The sequence below is a fragment of the Macaca fascicularis genome, chromosome 7, assembly GCF_037993035.2.
Source record: "Macaca fascicularis isolate 582-1 chromosome 7, T2T-MFA8v1.1".
NCBI classification, from domain to species: domain Eukaryota; kingdom Metazoa; phylum Chordata; class Mammalia; order Primates; family Cercopithecidae; genus Macaca; species Macaca fascicularis.
In genome coordinates this window covers 13,214,624-13,230,934 of record NC_088381.1, presented here as the reverse complement: position 1 = coordinate 13,230,934, position 16,311 = coordinate 13,214,624, and the positions used below count along the sequence as shown (strand labels likewise).

The 16,311-nt window shown below is 38.2% G+C and overlaps 1 protein-coding gene across 6 annotated transcripts in view; it reads right to left on the bottom strand.

Moving 5' to 3' along the window:
• Nucleotides 1-16,311, bottom strand: part of CDIN1 (CDAN1 interacting nuclease 1) — a 241,882-nt gene that overhangs the window by 106,965 nt on the left and 118,606 nt on the right. For all 6 annotated transcript variants that reach the window (XR_010588014.2, XR_012414762.1, XM_073995463.1 and 3 more), the window contains 2 exons: nucleotides 7,147-7,212; nucleotides 6,479-6,584 (listed from right to left, as the gene is read on the bottom strand). Coding sequence is in view for 4 of the 6 variants with exons in the window: in XM_073995463.1 (XP_073851564.1) it covers nucleotides 6,479-6,584; nucleotides 7,147-7,212 (172 nt within the window). In the remaining 2 variants the exon portion in view is untranslated. The remainder of the gene's footprint in view (nucleotides 1-6,478; nucleotides 6,585-7,146; nucleotides 7,213-16,311) is intronic.

The window sequence follows — 16,311 nt, the reverse complement described above, 5'->3', positions numbered from 1 at the left end:
GGGTTCTTGACACGAACTGTGCTCCCAACTTCACTTCCTATTGGTAAACTCTCTTTATTTTTCCCTTACCCTCTCTGGATGATCATAATGCTGTGTTTCCATTCCGACAATGGCCACTCAATCCTTTGCTTGTTGGTTTGGCTTGGGGTAACATTTCTGAGCTAGACATGACTCAGATTAACTTTGTCATAGTGTGTGTCAATGGGAAGTCATCCTCGTAAGAATTTTCTGGTCGCCTGGATTTGTGAAACTGGTCAATATACCACTCTTGTAAAAATCTTACATATGCTTGAAAAGAGTAATCATTTAGATGTCTTTCTAGCTGGAGAAACTATAATTCCTTGCCATTCCTTTATAGATCTGTTTTCTTTGATGTAAGTCATTCTAGTTTCTCAACAATTTTCTCCTTATTACGAATATCACTCTAAAGGCCTAAGATAACATTTCTATTCTTTGCTCAGTTTTGTTAAAATCAATGAATGATGGCAGAAAACATGAATTGCTCACTTAGAAAAGTCTTGTTATTCACATTCTGCATGCTGAAAAAATGATACTTAACCATTATAACCATTATGAGAAGTCATTTTTATCAAAGTACTCTATATACAGAAAACACTTCCCTCACTCTGACAAAATATTTTGAGGTTACTCCAGCTAACAACAGTGTCAAGTATCTGTCTGAAACAATGGGACATCAATATCTCAAAACCAACTCAATTTTAAGAGATGGAAAAAGCAAAATATTATCTTTCACCTTTATCGAAGCCCTCTCCAGAGCATTTGCTAATTATTAGTCAATCTGTCGCCTGTTGTTGCTACTTGATAGTATATGGCACCAGTGCTGCTTCTGAGGCTGCTGTAATTGAAGGTTTGCAAGAGCTTCTATTGCTGAGGCACATACTCCAACTTAAGACAGATGTGATCAGCCTTGTTTTTAACAAGACCGAAATAACTGGAAATCTGTGATTTGGCTAATTGCAGGGTTCCTCAAAGTATCTTAATACAGGAAAAACTTTGGCCATGCTCTGAAAAATACCTTCCTTAACTCTAACTGGTTGGCATTCCCATTCTAAACGCCTCTCCTCTCAGGCTATCACAAACCAGAGAAAGCAATTGCCAGACCATTGAGTAAATAACTGATCTTTAAAAAATACTTAGAGGTATGAACTAAAGTCAAATCAATTCTGTGGCAGAAGGTATTAGCTTAGCATTCCCTTCAGGAGAGCAGACTCTCTGGAGCCAAAGCTTCAAAAATCTGACAGAGAGAACTCAGCTCTTAATCGTTTCCGTGGTACATACATGTGATCAAGACCATATTTCCTCCGGTGCTCATCTCCCCTCCTATCCTAACACCAGAACAAGAAATGGCTTTGAAAGATCTATGCACCTGCTTCCTTTACTACTGTCCTTTACAGTCAATCAAGAGAGGTCCATGTCCTGAACCCAAGCTTTAGGTAACTCTGCTCTAGCCACTGTCTAGTTATATCTGAATCCATGGAGTAAGGAGTTTATGGGGCCAAGGGAACATCCCCACCTGATGCCTGTTCCCTCAACCACTTTCTAGGCCACCTTCCAGGTATCAGTGACCTCAGAACTTCCTGATCTTATAGCCCTGAGGCCACTCCCAGGGCCTGGATGGCCCTTTCTCTCAGGTTCATTCACCTGATAAGAGGGCAGACTACCAGAGTGTGCAACTCTGGCCTGAGAGCCGTAGCTTACGGGAATGTACATGGAGCTTGGATATGCAGACCTGGTGTGTGCTTGACACCTTTCCAGGTGTAGGATGGAGCTGAGGGTGGGAAGAAAAGGAAGGCAGGCTGTGCAGTGGGACCACCGCTCCCTGCACTGACACACGTAGCCTGCAAATCCAAGGAATCTAGGAATTCTTATGCAAATCTGAACTTTCAGCTCTTCACGCAGAATAGAATATATTTTATTTAAGGTCTGTTAACTTAATATGTAACTTTACATATTTAGACACATAGTATATAAGGCTCCATTTGTACTCTTGCTCCAGGCCCAGTTTCATGCAGCCCTTAAAGAAAGTAGAGATTATCCTCTGCTTAGAATTCTCAAGGTATTCTATGTCAAATTTCAAATGAGAGAACTCTCTGAAGTTTTGGGAAAGCAACCGACCAACATAAGATTATAAATATTTATCTAAAAACCTTTATAAAGTGAATTTGTCATTTAGTTCTCAGTTATTTTCTATTTTTAAAATTCCTTATGTTAAATACATTTATGCTCTATTTCATGAAACAGGACTGCAAAAGCCTATACATTTGAAAAGTCTGTAAAAGTTTTTCAGAAAAATTAGGCATTTTCCTCACTATCCTTCGAGTTGAATTCTCAAAGAAAAAAATTTGATTGTATCATGGCTTAATGTCACAATGCCTGACAAATTCCTCAAAGGCTGATTCAAACCATTATTGTCGTCAGACATCAGTAAATACAATCAATAAATATCTACTATCACCTACTATGTGCCAGATTCTGGGCAACCAAAGATGGATAAAACCAGTAGATAAGATAGAACTCAGTATTAATTGGAGGAGGTTGACAAATAAGCAAGCAATGACAATGTTTGATAGATGTTATGAAATTATTAGCAAAACACAGGAGGCGCACCAAACCCAATCCTGAAATGCAGGAAGGTTTCTCAAAGAGATGTCAGCCAAGCTGAGTGCTGAAATTAGCTGACTAGTTTATGTGGCAAAGAAGGCAATTAAAAATGTCTAATCGGAAGACCTCTAAACTTCATCAGTGGCATACAGAAAAAGAGAGAGGGGAACTAATATTTTTTTGACTGCCAGGCACTGTGAAAGTGCTTTGTATATATTAAATAACTGATCTTCAGAGTAAGAGGGCAAAAAAAGTTTTATTCAGTCCATTTTATTGAGGAGAAAATACAGCCAATTGTTCCCAGTCATGGGACCAGAAAGTGGCATACTCTGGATTCAAACCCAATATTCCTCCCATTACTTCAAGGATCACTAAATTGAAAAACCAAATTTTGCCCCATGTTCCAGCTAAGAAGCTTAGATTTTCTTTGAGAGAAGCAGAGAGGTATATCAACAAAGTGCACTTTGGTTGTAAAGAGATGTCTCTAATGAGAGCGTGCCAGAATGTGACTGGAATGGCAGATGGAGGGGTTGAAACTTGCAGCTGCAATTTGCATGTTCTTGATCAGTGGTTGTTGGTAATTGTTCGTGTGCTTTATAGCATATGGCCCTTTCTCTGTCATTAAGGTCACTCAATATTTGCATTCAAACTGACCCACCAAAAGTGAGGACAAGGTGTCTGTCCCTGCCTCTTTGAAAGGCCACATGTTAGAGAACATATATGTAACCTGATCTTAGACTGGTAGTATTGGTTTCTCTCTTTACAAGTCATCCTCTCAGTATAAAAGTGTACTTAGTAATAGAGGCCAAATTGTCAAAGAACTCACCTTTTGATTAGAGAAATAGGATAAGAAGACTTTTTGTGTGTTGATTTCATAAGTAAATGTATTTTCTGGTAGCCTTATAGAATTTGGGCCTGTATTTATGGTCCAAATGCTTCTCAGAGGCATTCTTTGTCTGCTTTAACTCTGTAGAAGTAGAGAGTTTTGAGTAGTTGTTTAACCAAGGTTCATACCTGGGACTTGGGATGGGGATGTGCTTGTAGGAATGGCTGCTTATGTTCTTTACTCAATAGCTCTGACTTTGGGGAAGATGACTACATTGTAAAATTTAAATGTTTTCAACGTTAGTTAAGCTGAGTAAGAATATCAATTTACTACAAAAGAAAACTCTTACAGAAATGTTAATCTAAAAATTGGTGGCTCTGTAGTTATTTGCATGGGAAATGGATTTACACAAAAGCATTAGTCTAGGCCGGGTGCGGTGGCTCACGCCTGTGATCCCAGCACTTTGGGAGGCCAAGGCAGGTGGATCATGAGGTCAGGAGTTCGAGACCAGCCTGGCAAACATGGTGAAACCCCATCTCTACTAAAAACACAAAAATTAGCTGGGCGTGGTGGCGGGCACCTGTAATCCCAGCTACTTGGGAAGCTGAGGCAGGAGAATCGCTTGAACCCAGGAGGTGAAGATTTCAGTGAGCTGAGATCGTGCCACTGCACTCCAGCCTGGGTGACAGAGTAAGTCTCCGTCTCAAAAAAAAAAAAAAGCGTTAGTCTATAAAAAGTAATTGAACAGTCTTATTGTAAAATCCAATCTTTAATCTGAAAATAGTATGACAATTAGGTAATATTAGTTTTTATATAAACTAGCCGCTTATCACTTGAATAAAGCAAAAAGCCCAAATTCTAACCAATAGCCTCCTTGAAAGGCTACCTACAGGTGAGAGAGAATTTCTTCCAATTGTAAAGAACTTCAGAATCTGCTATAGTTATATGCTGAAGAACTTCAGCAGTTGCTCATGTATATGAGTTGTGTTGAGGCAAAATACGAGAAGAGGAGGATCCCATACATTCACAAATGGGGTAAGTTCTCCTTCTGTCAAAATACTCCATCACCGGTAAGCTTATATCATTATCATATATTACAAATTTTATATACAAGTAAATGCCCCAAAGTTCCATTTTAAACCTGGGCACTAAATGTTCCTTTTTGAACTTGCATTTCTTGGCCTCTCTGCAGACATTTGGTAACATCAGTGACTTTTGTGACATTTACTCCTTAAATGATCTGGACCATTTAAAACCAAGGCTAGCATTCCCATATCACACACATCGTGCCCAAAATGAATTATGCTCACTTAGCCAGTATATATTCAAACAATGTGCTCAGGGAATGTAAATCAATAGTAGTCTAAGTAAAACATCACCAGAAGGGAAAAAGTAGAACGCAACAAAGTAATATAAAATCCAAAGGAAATTGTATTAAATTATCTATCACTCAGACATCCTCCAGGCATGTCAATAATCCGTAAATCTATCATCCAGGTGACTAGATTATTTAATCAGCCTCTAAATGGTGAATGTTAAATACACAGTAGGTACTCAATAAATAATTGAGTTGCTTTAGAATAAAGATAATAGTTTGGAATTTTGAAGTAAGCTCTAGTATTTGGGATTTAGTTTGCAATTGTTCCTTAGAAAAGAAATGACCAGTACCAAAGCTGGGGAAACAGTCTACCTGCCTACTGATTGCGCTTATCAGTTTTCCTTTTTTAATACTTTAGCAACCTAAACTTATGCAATTTGGTTTTCTTGTCATTGCTTTCCCTGCACTACCAAAAATGATGCTTTCTTTACTATTTCAAACTCATCATAAAATTGCTAAAAATCTAAAATTCAATTTGCCACATTACTGCTAATTTGAATAATGGCTGAATAAAAGACAGGAAACGCTGAACCAGCATTGATTTCTAAAACATTTTGCACTTTCCTCCTCCATCCCTGTAAAGTAAAGCTCGGAGGCCACGCACAATTACACAAGAAAATCAAGAAAGCCATTACATTCAGCATTTTGTCATGATCATTGTTACCATGGCAAGAAGTGGGCTTAGGTTAGCACAGCTGCCACAGGCGAGGTCCACTGGCCTTTTGTAAAACTGAGTAACAATATAATGCCAAATTCTGTAGCTGGTCACTGTTTTTACCCTAGGACAAGGCTATTACCCATGGATGCTACTGTCTCATTCCTTAAGGATCTGAGTCAATGTCATTTTATTATTGTATTCTTACTGTTGGCCGGCATTCCTGTTCTAAGGGGGAAAAAATGTGTAGTGTGAACACTTGGGACTGCAATAATAGAAAAAGCCAAAGTCTGGATGGTTGCATTGTAAATGACAATAGGGTTGTGCTAGAAATCACACAGATTTGGGAGTCAGAGATAAAAGCAGATCCATGATAACTAGCACTATAGCACATCATTTTCTCTGAGTATCAGCTTAGTTATCTGTAAAATGGGGATAAAAGTAACTTCCCGGGCATAAGGTAGATAATAAGTAAAATAAGAGCCCCCCACTCCTTTCTTAATGCTGAGATTTCCGTGTCTTCGGGAATGTTAATATGAGTTGGTAGGTAAACTACTCTCTATTCTTGGAAGGTATATCATTTCCATCTTTCATATCGTTTGGATAGTTTTCTCAGAGAGCTGAGGATAAATTATTTTAAGGTCTGACAGTAAGCATAAATTTCACATCAAAAGGATAAAAGTTCAGTGTCAATATTGTAATATATACCACATCTTATTATCTGCATTTTAAGTGACACCAATATTATTGTAAAATGAATGAAAAATGGAATATATACTAATTTTGACCTTATGCAGAGATTTTTAGTTTTAAAAAATGAAGCAACATTATGAAAGCGGAGAAGTTTAAATTATCTGAAATGAATACATTAATCAAAACTCTGTATTTACTAGAAACAAAGGCTACTAGCATTTTTACCAGCTAAACAAAATATTTTTTTCTAATGAGATTTCAGCTGAGTATCGTTTATCTTAAAAGAAAAATAATGAGACCTTACCTATTCCAGTAGCTCCAGAACTGGTCATGCAGGTAGGCGTGGTGGCTACATTCATCACCAAATGAGGCTTTGCTTTCAATCCAGTGAATTATGTGCCCTTCTACAGCTAAGGGACAAAGCATTACTAATATACGGAGAAGGCAAGGGAAGATTGAAAATTCTCAACTCTGCACAGGCCTCTCTAAGCTTCACATTAATGAGCACAGGCTTAGCTCTTACCATCATTTATAAATGTAATTACAAAACAACACACTGTATATGTTCATTACAAAGAACATTTATGTGACAATCATATTCCTTTGATTTTCATTATATTCTTCAAAACTCCCTTTCCTAGTTCTCAGACTGCCTGTATAACTCGACAAGTGACATGCCAAGCAGACCAAAATGAGTCTGGCTTTTCAACAGATCTATGTTTAAGGAATTGGAAATTTAGAGAAATAAGTTGAAAATGACAACCAAAATATCTTTAGAAAACATGTTTATAATATATGCAAAAGATTTTAAGACAGATTTCTTCTGAACCTATTGTTTTCTGCCATTTAAAAATAATATTTTCTAATTATTCACCCATTTTTAATATTATAAAGCTAATATTAACGTAAAGACATTAAAAAATACACCCCTTTTCTCTAAAAACAAACGCATAACAGAGTTGAAGAACTTACCAACTGGTACTTGTAAAATAAAGTCTGGTGTTTTGTCATAACCCTTTGCACGGAGCTGATCTTCATCTACAGGAAGAACAAATGCTATTTACTTACAACACTATTCAATTAACAAGATAGGAATATATTTGTTTTTATTTCTTAAATATGTATAAAAACTACTACTGTAGTCATACAGATCTTTCTTATGCATGCAGTGCTGTGTCAGAATAAATGAACTTTCTTAACAACCCTGAAGCGTAAATATGCTTCAGATATGCTTCTTTCATTATTTTTTCTGCATTTGTTGTTATTATAAACATCACGAATTCAAGCTGTCATATACTACCTTTTTTGTAATTGAAAGTACTCAAAATAAAGTAATACACTCACTGATTTAAAATACAGGCTTTCACTGCTGTGAAAATTACAAATGTTATCAGCTAGTATTGACAATTTATAGTCAAGGGCCAAGCACAGTGGCCTCTACAATGATGAAAAAATGCTTTCAATAAAGCAATTACAAAAGTTTAGTTTCAATTAGTGAAACTATTCCCACACACAAGAAAGAGACAAGGACCATGAGATCGCCATAAAGAATCAGTTATCCTGCTTAATTCCTTTGGTATGCTATTGTTTCTGGCATTTACCTGAGTTTTATAACAATATGTAATTCTGAAAAGTAAATAGGCTTTGAGATTTTTTTTCCTAAGTCAGTTCGATTTCTTGTTCCCCTGTAAATATCAATGATCTATTCAGAAGGAAAGAAGGCAGGAAAACAAGAAGCTTGACAAAGTTGGGAAAAACCAGAAAGGTGATTGTTTTAAAAAAAAAAAAAAAAAAAAAAAATCCACCAATATTTTCTAAATGCTGTCCTTGACTTCTAATGGCATTACAATGTGATTTCTGAAATGGGGAGTTCTCCATTAGATTTTGGAGTGACCTGGTCATTCAATTCCAGACATGGCTTTCTGTCTTCACCCAACCTCAACTAATGGCCCGACCAAGTAACAAGGAAGGCTGTGTGGTCTCTTAACACCTACTGGGCTGTTGACATTGTCATGCATCCCATTCGCCTTCCTGCATCACCTTTGATTAAAATTAATGGCCCATTCCCAGTGTTGGGTAGCTTATTTCCAATCCATTTGTCAGCCCAAGACAGTGGTTTCATGGCCAATGTTCAGAAACTCTGTTTTAGAACACTCTTGTGCACATCTTGAAAGGTCAGCATTTTAAATGTAAATAACCTTTTAATGACAAGACACATATTTAAAGTAGACATTTAAGTTAAATTTTGTTAAAAGTCAATATCCTTAAACTGTCTAGATTTTGAAGGATTGGTGCCAGTATTCAGAACAACCTCCCCTCCTTGAAATATAAAAAATCTCAAGTTAACTATTGAGATAACGAAATACAGATTGAAATAATATGACTTTAAAAACAAGAGAATTTGGAAAGTGAGCTGTAGATGAACAAGACTGGACAAGTTTCTGTTCTGTAACTATACTCTGACCACAATGAGAATATTTAATAGAAAAGGCATTTATTAAAATCAACTCCAGTGCCTTGAGCTGATGTTTCTGGTAGCTGATGAACAGTTTTAAAAGCAATGGTGACATTAAAAAAGATAGATTAAGATTTCATTAAAACTCTCCTAGTTTCATCAACCTTTGCAGATGTTAAAATCTGTTTCAGAAAGAAAAATGATTATGTTTCTGATAATAGTGCAAAACAAAATTTCAAAGGTCACCAAGCAATCTAAATGCACACACACACAAAAATCCCTTTAAAAGACAGATGCTGCACTCCTGTTCACTGCACCAAAATTACTAACATGATATCTACAATTTAAACTGCATGACTGACTTAATATGAAAATTAACAATCCCGAACCCCAAAACCGAAACACAAAACATCAAGTGTGGCTGGGGATCCTTCCCATCTTTTTGTGGTGAACTTCAACAAACTACAACTGGCTCGCTCTGTCTCTTTCTCTCTCTCACATACACACACCCGTCTCTCTCCCTCCCTCTCACTCTTTCTCTCTCAACATGAAGCTGATTCAATAATCATTGTAGCCAAAGGATAGCATCTGGAAGTCTGTGTCACCATTGGTGATATCAGATTTCCATTTTTTTTTTTAATAGTAAAGAGGTTATCCCAAACATCTAAAATACTATGTATTGGGCATCTTCTTCCTTTAATTTATTTACTAAACTCTCACTGCCCTAGCTCCTCTGTTTCAACCTTTGGCTTGCTTCCTTCATCCTAAATCTAAGAAAGGACTAGGTAACAACTTGGCAAAGTTCAGACAAAATGATGGTACCAGGGTAGGAAACAGCATTTTGAAACAGGTGGCCTTGTTCATCTGTTCTAGGCCCCAGGACACTTAATGCCCCCAAAAGATGAATGAGTAAAATACAAGTGCATGTTTACCAGTATCCATGTCTTTACAAATCCTATCTGGATAGACAATAATTTCCTTTCTTAATTTAATTCCCTACATATCAACAAGGCACAAAGGCACCAACTAGGCTCCAAGTTCAAGGTTTTATTGGATAACTCTCACTGTTATCTTTCTTCCTGGGTCCCAACTGTCTGTGCTACATGTTCATCTGAGGTTCATCTCAACTGTGTAAAAAAGACAGCATCTCTTTCCTTAATACTGATGGGAAAATTTTTCTTTGACGTCAAGTTTTTTTTTTTTTTTTTTGAGATGAAGTCTTGCTCTGTCGCCTATGCCGGAGTACAGTGGCACAATCTTGGCTCACCGCAACCTTCGTCTCCTGGGTTCAAGTGATTCTTCTGCCTGAGCCTTCCAAGTAGCTGGGATTACAGGTGCATGCTACTATGCCTGGCTAATTGTGGTATTTTCAGTAGAGATGAGGTTCCTCCATGTTGGCCAAGCTGGTCTTAAATTCCTGACCTCAAATAATCTGCCTGCCTCGGCCTCCCAAAGTGGCGGGATTACAGGCGTGAGCCACCATGCCTGGCCTCAAGTATTTTAAGTAACACTGGACCTATCCACTCCTTATTATTTTAGTGGAATTCCCCCACAAAACCCCATCTGTGGCTGGTGCCATTGTTGGGTGGGCAACTCTTTTTTCTTTGGCTATTGATCTGTTGAGAGAGAGAGATATATATATATCTTTTATACTCAGTTTTACAATTTATGTTTTCCTTGAGAATCACACATTTCATGCAGGCTCTTATAAAACAGCATATATTGGAGCCAAGTAGTTACTTATGATTCTTTGAATTTTCTAAGTGGAAACTAGATGTTTAAGTAATATAAACTGTTTCTTCAACAGTAATATAAGATGTTTTCTTCAAGAAAAAAGTGATAAAGATTAAGAACAAAGTAAAAATAATATTAGTTAGAATGAAAAAAGGTTATGGCAATAATATGAAACAGTACTTTTAGTATGACTTCCCCAAATGGTTGAGAATCAATATCAAACCAATCTTCAAATCCTGCATATATGTCTTAGTGACTGTACTAGATACAGAGTAAGGGTCTTCTGGTTTAAGGTATATATTTAAAAACCCAATATATTTCATAACCATTAAGTTCATTAATGTTATAGTTCAAGTGTTCATTATCAAAATTAATATGGGAATATTATCACTTAAAAGCAGACCTGTTAACCTTCAGATTCACAAAACACAGATTTTTAGATAACGGGTGCCTCCGAAACATTTCTGAACTAGTAAAATTGTAGAGATTACTAGTCCAACATTTCAATTTACACACAATACAACTGGCCTAGAGAGAGTTAAATGAGCAAACAAGACCAAGACCTCTCAAATCACTGCAGATACAGGGTAAGTGCCCATGTCAACCAAGTTGCAGTTGGTCTCAGCAGACAACATACCATTCCTAATTATGCAGATATTTAAATTTGATCAAATGTAATATTTTTAAGGTGGGGAAAGATTTATTTCTGTCTTGGAAGATCCTGAAATGTAAGAAAGGAAGACTGCCATCTGCGAGCTATTTAGACAACACCTGCCTGAAAAGGAGATGAACTAGACAGTATCTTGTTTTCTAGCACTTCAATGGTCCTCTCTCCAATTTATCTTAAATAACTCAATAAAACCACATCCAAAGATGATGTTAATTTTCAAAAACAACCCAGGTCTTCATTTATTTTGAAGTTGTCAGGCCTGTCTTTAGAGGGCATTTTTTAAAAAGAAATTACACATGCATAAAGAACATTCTGAAGGTTTAATTTCTCTGGCCTTTGAATTACCCTCTTCTCTAAATACCCAAAATATCCAAAGCAATTAAGTACTAATTACACAATTTCTTTTCTTAAAATAAAGGGCTGATTTTGAGTCAGCGAACAAAACACATCTGAAACTAGTTAATGTATACTTAAGAATCACAGGGGGGCATGAGGACTACCAAGAAAAGGTTTGAGGGCTTTAAGTTTGTTTTGTTTTATTAAAAGTTTTACATTTTAAAAGTATAGTCATTTCCATAAAAATCATGCAGAATTCTGGTTCACAACATCTGAAAATGAAAAGTCACATTCTGACAGGACTTTTATCTACGAATTTATAAAACGTTTTCTAAAATGCTAGATTAAAATACACTGTATGATAAGAAGAATATTCTTAACACCTAGTGCATCTTTACTAAATTGAGGGAGGGCAAAAAAGACATATATCAATACATATTAAAACTATATCTTTTCTACTCTAGTAACTAACTTTGTTTTACTGTGTTATTTTTTTTTCACAACTGTATAACTCAATATTTGGAGTTATGATCTTTGTTGTCTATATTTTTATGTTCCCTAAGAGTAAGTTTCACAGCCTTTTCTATACAATTTAAGAAGTTTGCAAGGTTTCAGTAACAGATATTACATGTTATGCAAACCGTGTGCAAAGGTACACAGAATAGACATGCATTTAATGGGGAGACCAATAGCACAGATAAATGAAATCTTTAGAGAACCCAAAACTTCATTATAGCTGTTAGTTTCAACCTCTTCCCCCAAAGCCTCTTATCAAAGCCACTAATAAGGAATACAACTGACTGCTCTGACCTTGTCCCTTGCTTATGTCTTTAGGGGATAATACTAGTGAAAATTGAAGTGCCTTAAAGATAGGAAACAAATGGGAGGTCAAGAAGCTGGGACAGTGTGGAGAGGCTAGGTAGGCAACTGGTAGCTGTGGAGCGGCAGAGGACACGAATATGAGCAAATAAAGTAAAACTCTTCTATATTTTATACCAGATCATGCTAAATCCTTTTCGTTGTAGACGAAGGGACAAATCAACATGGTAGAATAAAAAGACACAGGACAGGTTGTTGGGAGGGTAGCAGCTATGATGCAAGGCCAAAGGACAATTTGTTTAATCAAAACAAGTGGAGTGGACAGTCACTAGAGCCCTTTCCAATGCCAAGATTCAGAGGAAAGGGTGAATGTTAGCTTTTGTCTGTCCTGGTTCTTCTTAGCCGTAGTCACTGATGTTAGACCCTCTTGCTGGGCCAGCTCCATGTGTCGCCGAACCAATCTCAATGGAGAGAGGCACACTAGCAGTTCTGAGACATAAAAAGGATCTCCTACACAGACAGATGTGCACATGGGTGAGTGTGAGTGAGTGCACACATGCACAGGACCAAAGGAGTCAATTCAGCAATCACAGTAACAGGTTTGACCCCCAATGCCTTTGGTTATGGTGAGTAAAACCCTAGCCTGTAATTAATTATCTGCAGGGAGAGGGAGATTTTTGATTTTACTGTCCTGTATGTCATCCTGTCTGGCATTGCTACCCTACTCTCACAATGCGATTCTCATGAGTGGGCAGTAATATGACCCCAAATCACTGCCGCAGGGCTGGACGCAGACTAGCTGATCAGACCCCTTTCTGATATATATATACACACACACACACCATATATATACACACATACACAAACATACACACACACACGTATTTGAGACAGGGTCTCACTCTATTGTCTAGGCTGGAGTGCAGAGGTGCCATCATGGCTTACTGCAGCCTCGATCTCCCAGTTTCCAATTCTCCCATCTCAGCCTCCCCAGTAGCTGGAACAGCAGGTGTGAACCACCACACCTGGCTGATTTTTATTTTTTGTAGAGTGGGCAGGGGTGGGGGGTAGTCTTGCTATGTTGCCCCGGCTGGTCTCAAACTTCTGGGCTCAAGCAATCCTCCCACCTCAGCCTCCCAAAGTGCTGGGATTACAGGTGTGAGCCACTGCACCTGGCCCTTTCTGAAATTTGTTATGTGGCAAAAGAGAATCACCAACTTTGCTCTGGGGTTACAAACTCTAAGGATTAAACAAATTAGCAATCACCAGCAATCATCTTTGTGACCTTGTGACCTGAAAATGAAGCCAACACAGAAAAGCAGAACCCAAAAAGGACAAAAGATATTAATGATACTGTTTTGCCTTCTGGATTCTATTAAGAGACACAGCAGAAGCAAATCTCTCCTTTGGAGTTCTCTGGTGTATATTTAAGCCAACAAATTCTCCTTTTTTGTGTGTATATAATCTAGTTTGATTGGATTTCTGCCACTTACAACCAAAATAGTTCCAATACATCATTAGCGACCCAAAGGCCGATGATCCCTGGACATGAGCTAACCACCAAGAGCAGCGGTGAGGGGGGCCGGGAGCAGGGCGCACCCCATCGTAAGCGGCAGTGGTGAGGGAGGCCAGGAGCAGGGAGCACCCCATCGTAAGTGGCTGTGGTGAAGGAGGGCCAGGAGCAGGGAGCACCCCATCGTAAGTGGCAGTGGTGAGGGAAGCCAGGAGCAGGGAGCACACCATCGTAAGTGGCACTGGTGAGGGAGGCCAGGAGCAGGGAGCACCCCATCATAAGTGGTCACAACAACCTTTCTTCAAGGTTCCAGGGAGCTGAATCTCAAACTCAGCCGTTAAGAAAACAAACATCCAGAAAGCATTTCATCTTCCAGCAGCATATGCGTTTAAGGTCCTTTTCTCCGTCCCAGGGAGAAGTGTGCACGAGCACATTCAATAAGATGAGTAAGAAAGAAAGTCTCTCATCATGACAATCTCTTCAGAAAGGGGAGAACAGAGGCCAAATTTCCCACCCCCCACCCTCAATTTCATGTTCCTGTTACTCTAAAAACGGCATCATATTTTTAACCTTCTGATAGACAGGAATTTAAATGGTGGATTCCTTACGAAATACCCAACCATCTCCGTTCCCTTCAGCCTACATAATTGTATGTTTCATTTCTGGTCTCTTACTCTCTGCCGCTGACATCTGCAAATACACACAGTCTTGGTATTCTAAATCTCATCTGCTCCTGCTGCCTATCCTTCACCTGAAGTCATAATCCCCTGTTTGTCACATCATAATCACCTCCCCAGCACAGTACTGTTGCTTCCGGTGAGGAATAAAGCAGCAGGGGCAGATGAACTCTTAGAAACAAAGATCCTAATTTCTTACGGCAAGGGACATCCTTCACTAAGCCTATTTGGCTTTACAGATTATACTGTCTCAGAGTCCCACAGAGTAATACATGAATGCTACACAAGCACCCCTGTAAAATTTGCTGGTTCGTCCAAACTTAAGGGTGAGGGTGAGGCAGGGGCATAGCAAATGCCTCTCAGGTGTCACTCAAAATAATTGTTAGCGTCTACTAACAGAAACATTCACTGGAAAGAATAAAGTATCTCCAGAACCATCATTATTAGGCCAAACTTAACAAGAATTTGCACCAGCCGGTGGCTGTGGCCCTCACTAATGAAAGTCCCTCCAACCTGGAGATATGCCAACTCAGAAAAGACGGATGGTTTATCTTCAGTCTTTGGTATGAGCTCTTTCATATTTTACCTAACAGGGCAAACTGTCTTGTTGCCTTCGCATTGTCACTATTTTCTGTTCCTTTCCTGTCTTTTTGTCCAAAGCTCTTAAAAAAAAAAACAAAACCAGAACCAAACCAAAACTGAACAAAACAAAAAGGAAAAAAAAAAAATAGAGGGTATAACAGCAAAATATGGTCTCAATAATCACTTGAGAGATACAAATCAACACTTCTCTACCAGTAGATGAAATACATTTTCTGCTTCGTCTATATGGCATAGACTGAACCCTTAGCAGAGGTAATGGGATGATCACAATGCTTATGGTTCAATTTAAAGTTGAGGAGTTTTTTGTGCAGCTAAGCCGAGGAAGGGGCAGCAAGTTCAACATGTCTTTTGAGACTTTAAATGCTGATATCTATCTATCTATCTATCTATCTATCTATCTATCTATCTATCTATCTGTCTGTCTGTCTGTCTGTCTATCTATCTATCTATCTATCTATCTATCTATCTATCTATCTATCTATCTATCTATCATCTGTCTATCTTAGTTAGAGACAGGGTCTCACTCTGTCACCCAAGCCGGAGTGCAGTGGAATGACCACAGTTCACTGTAATCTTGAACTCCTGGGCTTAAGCGATCCTCCCACTTTGGCCTCCCAAGTAGCTGGGACTACAGGTGCCTACCACCACCCCAGTTAATTTTTTTAAACAATTTTGTGTAGAGACAAGATCTCCCTATGTTGCCCAGGCTGGTCTTGAATCCTGGCCTCATGTGATCCTCCTGCCTCAGCCTCCCAAAGTACTGAGACAGGGCCAACAAATATTAATTCTAAATTAATTATCCTTGGAAAGAATTGCTGACATATACTGAAACTTAAAACTTATCTTCAATTTTCCCAGAAGACTCCATGTTTGCATCAACTTTAAAAAAAAAAAAAAAAAAAGTTTGTTTCTTTAAAATTCTTAATGGTGTCTGCCCACAGCAGACTTAAAGGAGTAGTTAGCTACTGGCAATAGAGCCAACCTTATGAGCTCAGCTGACCATCCTAGATATACACTGTGGCAGGAAGGTCCTGGTGACAAAGAACAAATCAATAAGTAAAATTCCATCACTATTTCAGGAAAAAGCAGCTCATGAGGCAGCAGCATTTTCTTCATTCATAGAGGACAGTGACTGATATTGAGTATAATTTGTATCTTTCTTTGAAAGGTTTAATGAAAATAGCCTAACAGCCTTGAGTTTTTATTCTCATTATCGAGACAATCATGTGAGCACCTACTAAGTGAGATGCATTCTCACTGGATTCTCACTGGATCAGAGAGAAAACTGCAATCTCATTGGATCACACATGCAATACGGTGCTTGGCTATG